We start from the raw sequence: 10,589 nt of genomic DNA, 5'->3' as shown, positions 1-10,589 counted from the left end.
AAAAAAAAAAAAAACCCCACAAAGTACAGGTGTTTATGACAAACCATGTTATTTTGCCAACCGGGTTTACAGATAGAAGTACAAAGTACATAAGGAATTAGAGAATGAACAGGAGTTTAATTTTACAGCTTTTTGCATGCCCGAACCGCTAGGTCTCTTCAGAGATTCACAAAGGGTTTCATACAAATATAGAGCAAGAGGTAAAAACAGAGGTGTAGTAGAGACAAGAACAAAAACAATAGCAAAAATAAGATAAAAATAAAAATAAAAAAATAAAATAAAAATAAAAATAAGGGTACAGCAGGAAAAAAATAATAATAATAAAAAATACATAAATGAAAAATGAAAATATAGCATTTGGGAAATGTAAAAATATATTAAAAAAACCTAAAAATTTAAGGCACATAAAGAGCCTACAAACATTATAAATAGCTATAGACACTCCAATGCATATATATATGTGTGGGTTCATGTGCATAAGCTTACTTGGATATTCCCTTACTCACATGTATACATATACAAGTGTTTATACACAGGCATTCTACCACATACTCGGTTTGTGGCATCAGTGCTATCTGCCGTATTTAGAAAGCTGTAAGTGTTATTTAAAAAGGAAGTTTTGCTGAGTGTGTGTGTGTTATTTCTATATATTTTGGAAGGGTTTATGTGGAAGTTAATTTTACACGAGTTATTAATGTTCTAGTAGCAATAACAGTGATGATGACGATGATGATGACAACAATAACAACAACAACAAAAGTAATATGCCAAACTTTCAAACATTACGGTGTAGGATATCCTGTTGCTTCTTCCAACGGTTCGAACATTCTGCTGCTAATGGGGGAGGGTTAATTACCCCATTACCAACATTTGAGGGAGTCTATCTTTTGTACATTCCTGGTGTTTAATGTACCTCCACATCTTCCAGATGTAAAGACTACTTTCTCTGTTAGTCTTCTGGTGATATTGCTGCACCGCTTATGTGTCCATAGCTTGCACTCAGTACACCTTATGAAGTTTCTCCCGACACCTTTTCTGCATATTGAGCAGGGCCATCTCCCTGAAGGGAGCTGTGGCTTGTCTATTTTCCTACTTATCAGGGAACTGTGACTTGTCTGTTTTCCTATTTATTTACTATTAACTCATACTATTACATAAATTACTTTACAAATAATCATATAAATGAATATGATCCAGCAGCTGTATACTGGTGACTGGCTTTGATAGCACTACTGAATCACATTGAGCTTCCCATTGTTTTATAGCATTTTCTCTTTACTGAGTAGCTTATAGATTCATGGTGACAAAAGTTATAAAAATACTTAAAAGATATTAAAAAACTATATAATTGCTGTAAAAATATAGAATATAAATTACAAAACAAATAGACCAAAATTTGTTAATGGAAACAACAATCAAATATATAAATATGAATTAAAACTAACATTCTGCTTTTTGTTCTATCATAAGTTTATCTCTTTTTAAATCTTAGGATATAGACAAGAAGTATCTGTTATCTCTATTATCTGTAACTGTTTTTCTTCAAAGGAATTATGGTCACCACTTTCTGTCAGAGGGATATCCACTTACCTGTCAGTCTACAGTTAGCATAGTCTTTTAATAGTAATTAAAATTCTTATCTTTCAAGTCCAAGATGTGGATTTCTGTATTGTTAGAGCATCAGGTGAGATCATCTGCAGTGTCTGTTTCAGCTCTGTACATTCTGTACCAGATAAGAAAGAAAAAAAGGTAGGTGACAGGTTTAGAAAGTCCTTAAATAAATGCTAAGATATTTAGCTGATCATTTCAAGGCCAGCACTATAGGACTTCTTGTTTAAATTTGTTTAATGCCTATTTCTTCCATGATAGCATGGATTACATAAAGAGTTAATTGAACCAGCTGCTGGGACCAAACCCCAAAGCATGTGGTTGTGAAATAAACTTGTTAGCCACACAGCCAGCTAAATTATTTGATTCATCATTATCATCATCATTTAATGTCCGTGTTCTAAGCTAGCATGAGTTGAATGGTTTGACAGGATCTGACAAGTCGAAGGACTGCAGTGTGTTCCAGTGTCTACTTTGGCATGGATTTTGTGGCTGGATGCTCTCCCTAACACTAACCACTGAGTGTACTAGGTGCTCTTTTTTATGGCACAAGTACTAGTGAGATTACCATGCAGCTCATTAGACTATAAGCCCTGAGAGAGGAAGCTTTATGCTGGGAGTTAAGGGGTTCAGATATTGATAGAAGGGGCCACAGCAAAACAGGTTTCTTGCTGTAAAGGAGCTACAAGACTACTCACATTTTAGAAGAGAGATTGTGGGTGATCAGGATGGAGCTTTGAAGAGATAAGAATAGTGGTGATGAGTAGTCTGGGGGGACCTTTAATGTATGAGCTGAGTAGAAGTGAGTGGGGACAGAAGAACCAGGCTAATATGATTATCTCTGATTTTTAAAAAATAAATTCTCTAATATTGAACACATTATTGATTATCTCAAAAGATATCAATTTTGTCAAATAGGTACATACTATGTAATAAGGTTGTCACCTTTAGTGTTGTAAAATTTAAATGAATATAATTGATGTGAAACATTGGCAGTAACATTGCAATATCGTAATGAAATGGACACATTTTTCCTTGAGATAATCAGTTCTGTCTTGTGTGATATGTATGTATATATGTTTGTTTGTGTATGTATGTCTGTTTGTATGTATGTATGTGTGTGTGTATTAGGTTTTTCGGAAAATGATGGCCAATTTTAAAAATAAGCCTATATTCTTGAAAAACTGAACTTACACAAAGGTTTAATTATTCAGAATATGATCTCTGAACAGCTGTGCTTTTCTCCCATCAATTAAAAACGTGATTTATGCTTGTTCAATAAAAGTCCAAAGGTTTTGAGGCCAAGAAATCCTTGAATTTAGTTTTGACCTCAGTTTTGGGATGGAAGGTTTTTTGCCTTAAAAAAGTGTCTAGATACTTGAAAAAGTGGTAGTTGGTGAGTGAAAGATCAGGAGAATATGGAGGGTGTGGTTAAAGTCTCGTATCCCAAGTCTGTGAGTTTTTGCAGGATCATCCTGGAAACATGTGTTTGAGCATTGTCATGGAGCAGAATTGGACCACATCAATTAACAAGTGCAGGTCTCATTTTGCTCAAGTGAACATACATTTCTTCTAGTCGCTTACAATAAATTTTCATTGTGATAGTCTGGTTAGGTTCCAGAAAGCTGAATGGATGTCCTCTACCTTCTTGAGCTTCAAGGCTCTCATCTCCACTAAGGAATCTCTCAAATTAACGTTGTACTGTCCAATCGCTAGTGGACCCTTCACCCCATGCTCTGGTGATATTGGCAGCTGTTTGGGAAGCATTATATCCAAGCTTGAATTCATGCAAAAAAAGTAAATGCATTTCTTCTTTTTTCAGCTTTGTCTATGGCTATGCCACATTGGCTTCTACTAGGGAATAGGGCAGCCACAGTACTTTGCTGTTTGCTGTTCTTTGGCCAATACGAGGATATTACTTCTGCTTCCCTCACCCCATCCTATGTAAATTAGCTTCCTTCAGATTCTTTGCCCCTTATTTACAACCTTTCCTCATGAAGTGGAAGTCAGAAAAAGAGAAAATATTCAAATAAGCAACTCTTGTTTCCAACCTAGAACACATCTAAACCTCATTTTACTGCACAAATTATAATTATTATTATTCATTAATTTATCTATGTACCCACACAGTTTTATTTATTCCATACCGTATGTTATAGTAAACTTAAGAAACCCTATGTTCAATTCGGTTCAATTTGCTTTCACCTGAACACTCATTATAATTATTATTATTGTTATTCATTCATTTATTTATCTATTTTTGTCACAAAGTTTGGATTACTCCATACTGTAGGTTATAGTTATAGCTATAGTTAATGTTAAGAATGCAAATGTTCAATTCTGTTTACTCTCTCTAAATCTCGAAAATTCCATCTCTTCATGTTTTGTTTTCGAAAATTTCACCGCTCTCTCTCTCTGTTTCTTTAACCACTTACTTTTCCCATGTTGATTGTTAATCAGTTACTAGCTTTGTCTGTGGCTATGCCACATTGGCTTCTACTTGGGAATAGGGCAGCCACAGTGCTTTGCCGTTTGCTATGCAAACCACCACCTCTACCGGATGTCTTTCTCCTGAGCACCTCTAACGGCTTACTATATGGAACACTTTCCTCCCTCCTTTACTTCGCCATTCCTACCTAGTGTCTATCTCTGTTGAACATACTGATTATGTAGTGAATAAAATGATGGTGTAGTGCATGCAGGTTGAGGGCTATTTGTATGTTTACGAGATCTGCCAAATGCGAACTTTCTTTTCAGATGCATAATGCTGCTGTCCTTCATCTCACCAGCCCACATCTTCCACACCCTCAGAGTTGGCACACTTAGTGTTGGCACATTGAAAGGTATGTCTGGTGAGATTGTTGAGATGCTTGAATAGAGACATATAGATTTGTGCTGCATCCAAGAAGTAAGGTGGAGAGGAAGTTCTGCTAGGTTCCTCACAGGCAAATAACTTAGGTATAAGGTTTTCTGGGTAGGGAACACTGATGGGGTTGAGGGCGTGGGTATACTCCGTGTGGAGAAATGGGTTGATAAGATAATTGAGGTAGACAGTCTGCGATACTTAAGCTTAGACTAGTGCTGCAACATGGATTAGCAACCATTATCTTGGCTTATGACACTCAGCCAGGGCTACCTGATGAACAGAAACACCGATTTTATGACACTCTCTTGCAGACTACCTTATTGACGAATGACAAGGACCTTCTCTTTGTCGCTGGCGACTTCAATGGGCATGTTGGACAACATGCATGGGGCTTCCATGGTGTACATGATAGCAATGGATTTGGTTCCCACATTGAGGAGGGAACCAGGCTGCTGGGGTTCTGTGATGCAAATGATCTTATGATCTATAATACTAACTTCAGAAAACCTGCCAATCATTTGTTCACCTACCAGTCCGGTGGGCACACTAGTCAGATTGACTACATTCTCACCAGGACACAGGAAAGATGACTGCTTATAAGTGCCAAAACTTTCCCAGGGGAAGAATGCACCCCACAACATAGGTTAGTAGTTAGTGACTTTAGGATCAGGGCTAAATGACTGCCCAAAAGATGACCAGCAGAGAAAAAAAGAGTCTGGTAGCTTAAGGATCCTGGGAATGGATAGATTTAGAGACATATTACTTGAAGCTTTTTACAAAAAAGTGGAGGATATAGCATCACATAATGTGGAGGACAACAGGGGGTTCCTACAGGACAACCTGTTGAGGGCTTCTGACCAGATCTGTGGCTGGTGCAAAGTCCCTTCTCGACCTAAGGTAACGTGGTAGTGGAACAATGTAGTTGACAGGGCCTTTAGGAAAAAGAAACGGGTATGGAAGGATTGGAACTGTGGTGGTAGCAGGGAACTATATCAGATTGCCAGAAGAGAAGCTAGGAGGCAGGTTTACTTAGCCAGAGGGGAAGCAGATAAGAAAAAATTTCCAATGTTCTGCATCTTGAAGACCAGAGACTTGATATGTTTCATGTTGCAAGACAGTATGTGAGAGACAATTATGATGTCATAGGGAAGAAATATATCTGCATGGATGATGGCTTATTTGCATTTAATGATACTGCAAATAGAGAGACTTGGAGATGCCACTATGACAGGTTGCTAAATGAATGGGAAAAGAGAGTCTGCCAAATGTCGACCCAGCAGACAGGCTAGTTATTCAAATTAATAGTACCTTGGTAGATAAAGCAATTAGGGGTGTGAAGACAGGGAAAGCTCCCGGCTCATCAGGAATCACTGCAGAGATGCTCAAAATATCTGGTAGTGTTGGCTATAGCCTAGTCACCCATATAGTTAACCAGGTGATACACAAAGGAGTCATACCCAATGACTGGTGTAGCAGCACCATAGTCAACTGCAACAAAAGTAAAGGTGACACATTAGTTTGGAATAATTACAGAGGTATCAAATTGTTGGATCAGGTTCATCACAGAGAGGATCATAGCCCAACTAATTAGGAAGAGAGTTAGTTTAGATGAGATGCGGTTTGGGTTTGTGCCAGGGAGAAGCACCACTGATGCTATATTTCTGGTAAAAAGCCGCAGGAGAAATTCCTAGCCAAAGATAAACCTCTGTACTTGGCTTTCGTTGACATGGAGAAAGCCTTTGACAGGGTCCCCCCGATCCATTATCTGGTGATCAATGCAGAAACTAGGGATAGATGAGTGGTTAGTGAGAGCTGTACAAGCCATGTACAGGGATGCTGTCAGTAATGTGAGGGTTGGCAATGAGTATAGTGAAGAATTCCGGGTAGAAGTGGGGTTTCACCAAGGGTCAGTCCTCAGCCCCCTCTTATTCATCATAGCCCTCCAGGCAATAACAGAGGAATTCTTGACAGGCTGACCCTGGGAGCTTCTCTATGCTGATGACCTTGCTGTAATAGCTGAGTCACAACCAGAACTAGAGAAGAAGTTTCATGTGTGGAAGCAAGTGTAGAATCGAAGGGCCTTATAGTCAATCCAGCAAAAACCAAAGTCTTAGTAAGTAGTGGGGGCAGACAAATAATCACAAGCCCTTTCAGGCCCTGCTTGATCTGTAGAAAAGGCGTAGGTAGAAACTCCATAAAATGGGAAGATAGTTTTTGTGTGTGACAGATACACAGGGGTAATAAACACCAAAGATGTACAGAAAACAGATTCACATGCCAGGAGGAAAAACTAGAAGTAGCCGATAGCTTCTGTTACCTAGGTGACTAAGTCAGTAGCAGGGTGGATTCTCTGAGAGCATAGCTACTAGAATAAGAATAGCCTGGGCAAAGTTCAGAGAGCTCCTACCTCTGTTGGTAACAAGACTGTATGGTGCATGTGTGCAAACAACCATGCTACATGGCAGTGAAACACAGGCTGTGACTGCTGAGAACATGCATAGGCTTGAAAGAAATGACCTTAGTATGCTCTGCTGGATATGTAATGTCAGTGTGCATACACAACAGAGTGTAAGCACCTGAGAGAAAAGTTGGATATAAGAAGCATCAGACGTGGTGTGCAAGAGAGACGACTGCACTGGTATGGTTATGTGTGGTGTATGGATGAGGACAGCTGTGTGAAGAAGTGTCACACCCTAACAGTGAAAGGAACCTGTGTAAGAGGTAGACCCAGGAAGACATGGGATGAGGTGATGAAGCACGACCTTTGAACGTTAGGCCTCACAGAGGCAATGACTTGTGACCAAGACCATTGGAGATATGCTATGATTGAGAAGACCTGGCAAGTCAAGTGAGATCGTAGCTGTGGCCAATGCCAGTGTCACATAACTGGCCCATTTAAAAGTACCCTTTAATCATTGGGCAATATGTTGTGCTTGAGAAGGCCTGTTGAGTCAAGTGAAATTGTAGTCATGGCCAATGCCAGTGCTGCCTGACTGGCATCCGTGCTGGTGGCACGTAAAAAGCACCATTCAAGCATGGTTGTTGCTAGTGCTGCTTGACTGGCTCCCATGCTGGTGACATATAAAAAGCACCCACTACACTCTCAGAGAGGTTGGTGTTAGGAAGGGCATCCAACTGTAGAAGCCCTGCCAGATCAGATTGGAGCCTGGTGCAGCCTCCTGGTTTGCCAGTCCTCAGTCTAACCATCCAATCCATGCCAGCATAAAAAGTGGACATTAAATGATGGTGATGATGATGAAATTAAGAATTTCTGCACTTAAAAATTCTAGTCTAAAAGAAATCAATAAAAATTTATTAAAGAGTACACATTAGTTATTAAGTTTATAAAATTTCATCTAAAACACTACAAAAATAACATCTTAAATCAAATTCGAAAAAAATGTTTTCAAAAAATCAGACAATATTTTCCGAACAACCTAATATATATGTATATATGTATATGTATATACATACATGCACACATATATGTAAGTTGAAATAATGAAGTCAAACCAAACTGATATTTTAAAATCAGTTAATACATGAATTTCAGGTTTGCAATACAATAGGAAATGCATTCATTGCGTAAGACCGTTCTTAGTTAAAACATTTCAAAATATGAACCAGTTGATAGAAATATTTTAATATATATCAGTGGTCCTTAACCTTTTTGCTACCATACCTCCCCTAGGAATTTGTCTTCTCCACGCCCCTTTGCATCTATGAATAAAATTCCCTTCCAGATTTTAAATAAAATCTAAAATGTTTTTAGTCTTTTTATTGAATATGAATTAGTCACATTATACAAAAAGTGAGATACTTGATACTGCTTCTTAGTAAGAAAATGTTTTTTATTGAATTAGTCACACTATTAGTGAGATACTTGACACCGCTTCTTAGCTACAAAATCTTGAATGCATGGTTGAATGCCAAAGAGTGCACAATGTAAGTCCCTTTCAACATTCAGTCTGTTTCTGTATTTGGTCTTGTCAGCAATGAGCGTGGAAAATGCAGCTTCACAGAGATATGTGGATCCAAACATAGCTAAAATCCAATGAGCCTGATGTAAGATTAGAGGATAAAGAGGAAGGTACTTGATCCAGAACGTTTCAAGATCCAGTTCTTTGAAGTCTTCCTTAGCTGGAGAGTTGAACTTCAGCTCAAGAAACTCCTCTTGCACTTCATCCAAAACATCAGTCACTTCACACTGAAATGGGTTGCTGATGAATTTTCAAGTTTCATGCCTTTCATCTATATCTGGGAAGTATCTAATGAATTCTGTTTTCAAGTCAGTTAGATGAGTGATTATTTGTTTCTTTAACTCAGAATCAAGGTTACCGTGAATGAAAGCAAAATCCAAGCAACTAGAACTGGCTGTATTTCCCTCTTGAATTTGACATTTCCAGAGGTCGAGTTTGGCCATGAAGGTTCGAATGAGGTCATGGTGCATGAGAATGTTGGTGTTTTTCCCTAATAGTTTAAGGTCAAGAGCATTCAACACTTCAAAGATGTCCACCAGGTAAGCTAGAGATAGCTGAAAGCCTTCAGACTGAAACTTGTCATGGAGATCTGCTTTCTGCTACAAATCTAGAAATATTGCTACTTCTAGTAGTTCATAAAGCCATCTAAGAATGTTCCCCCTTTGATAGGCATCATACGTTTGTGTGAAAGAACAATGCTTTATGTTCAGATTCCATATCTTTACACAGCAGTTTGAAAAGACGACTGTTTAAAGCACCACCTTTAACGAAGTCGGCAACCTTGATTGCCATGTTCAAGACATTTCTCATTTCAGTAGGTAAGGTTCTGGATGCTAAGGCTTCATGATGAAGTATGCAGTGTGTACCTACAACAGATGGGTTTTTTTTTTCTTTCACACTAGTAATGAATCCAGACTGCAAACCAAGCATAGCTGGAGCTCCATCAGTGCACAACCCCTGCCAGTGAATCCCACAAAAGATGGTTTTCCTGAAAGAAGTTTGATACATCATGAAAAATAGCTGCTGCTGCTGTACAACTATCCATAGGGTGACAGAACAATATTTCCTCTTTTACACAGTTGCCTGACACAAAATGAGCATATACCAGTAGGTGAGAGCATTGAGCAATGTCAGTCATTTCGTCATACTGGATGGCGAAAACAAGAGAATCTCTTGGTCGAGAATTTGATCTTTGGTGTCTTGAGACAAGTTGTCGATCCTTCCCTTGACTGTATCATTTGATAGTGAAATCTGGGAAAGCTTGTTTGCACTACCTTTCCCCAGAATGAGTTCTGCTGCATGGAGTAGACTTGGTTTTATGGGAGACTCTCCAATGTTATGGCTCTTCTTGCTCTTTGCAATCAATATGACGATCTCACAGGAAGCCTCAACAACCATTGAAGTTTGCTGCTGAAATTCCCCCCACCATCCAACTTAGCTTGCTTCAAGGAATGTCTTTTTGTTTCAAAAAATGCCTTGGACTTGTCTGCAAGAGCAGGATGTTTTGTCTTCAAGTGGCATTCCAAGTGTGAGAGCCACATTCCATCATTACTCAAAGTTTTGTAACATATCACACACTAGGGGACTTCTGTGTCACTCTTTTGGAGGGACACAAATCCAAATTGAATATATTTGTTAAGACACTTCTGTTTCTTTGCACCCATTGCAAATTATTTGATGTGCAGAAAAGTTATACGAAAATTTTTACTATATAATATTGTATTTACTTGTATGAAAATATTTAAAAAAAGTTTCTTTAAAAAAGAAAAGATTTTGCATAGCTTTTAGTTTTACCTAGTACTTTCTGTAATATTTAAATCTGGATTTTAGTTTAACATTTGGCTTTATATAATTTTTTTTCTTACAAAATAATTTACTATATTTTTAACATAAACAGTTAATATTTAAGATTTTGGTTTTATTGTTAAAATTTTTTATTTTTCGATCTGTGTTTTAATTTTTTGAGACTTTATTAAATTGAGTGATATTTTTTGTTTTATTTCTTATTTTGAAATATATCATACTTTTCATCTTGCTAAAATTTTAAAATAGTTTTCAATCTTTTAAAATTAAGTTAATATTTCTTAGTATGTTACTATAATGATTTGATAATATTTCAGCATATCTCTTGATTT

At 37.8% G+C, this 10,589-nt stretch overlaps 3 protein-coding genes across 3 annotated transcripts in view; 2 read left to right on the top strand and 1 right to left on the bottom strand.

Annotated features, from left to right (window-relative positions):
• The window catches only part of LOC106869388 (fatty acyl-CoA reductase 1), a 422,225-nt gene that overhangs the window by 8,439 nt on the left and 403,197 nt on the right, over positions 1-10,589 (top strand). The gene's annotated exons all lie outside the window — the stretch shown is intronic.
• The window catches only part of LOC106883409 (motile sperm domain-containing protein 1), a 73,781-nt gene that overhangs the window by 20,296 nt on the left and 42,896 nt on the right, over positions 1-10,589 (top strand). The gene's annotated exons all lie outside the window — the stretch shown is intronic.
• LOC106878120 (SCAN domain-containing protein 3) lies at positions 8,346-9,246 on the bottom strand. Its single transcript, XM_014927233.1, has 2 exons — positions 9,133-9,246; positions 8,346-8,681 (listed from the first exon to the last, which is right to left on the bottom strand). Exons 1-2 carry the CDS (start codon positions 9,244-9,246, stop codon positions 8,346-8,348), a joined length of 450 nt encoding a protein of 149 aa, XP_014782719.1.

Source organism: Octopus bimaculoides, chromosome 7 (genome assembly GCF_001194135.2).
Source record: "Octopus bimaculoides isolate UCB-OBI-ISO-001 chromosome 7, ASM119413v2, whole genome shotgun sequence".
NCBI lineage: Eukaryota > Metazoa > Mollusca > Cephalopoda > Octopoda > Octopodidae > Octopus > Octopus bimaculoides.
This window is presented reverse-complemented; position numbering and strand designations above follow the sequence as displayed.

Excerpts from the sequence above, each read along its gene's own strand:
- LOC106878120 (XM_014927233.1), bottom strand. The coding sequence starts at position 9,246 with ATGGCAATCAAGGTTGCCGACTTCGTTAAAGGTGGTGCTTTAAACAGT. Across the intron at positions 8,682-9,132 it reads CATTGTTCTTTCACACAAAC|TGTGAAGTGACTGATGTTTT; the intron begins GTATGATGCCTA and ends AACCCATTTCAG.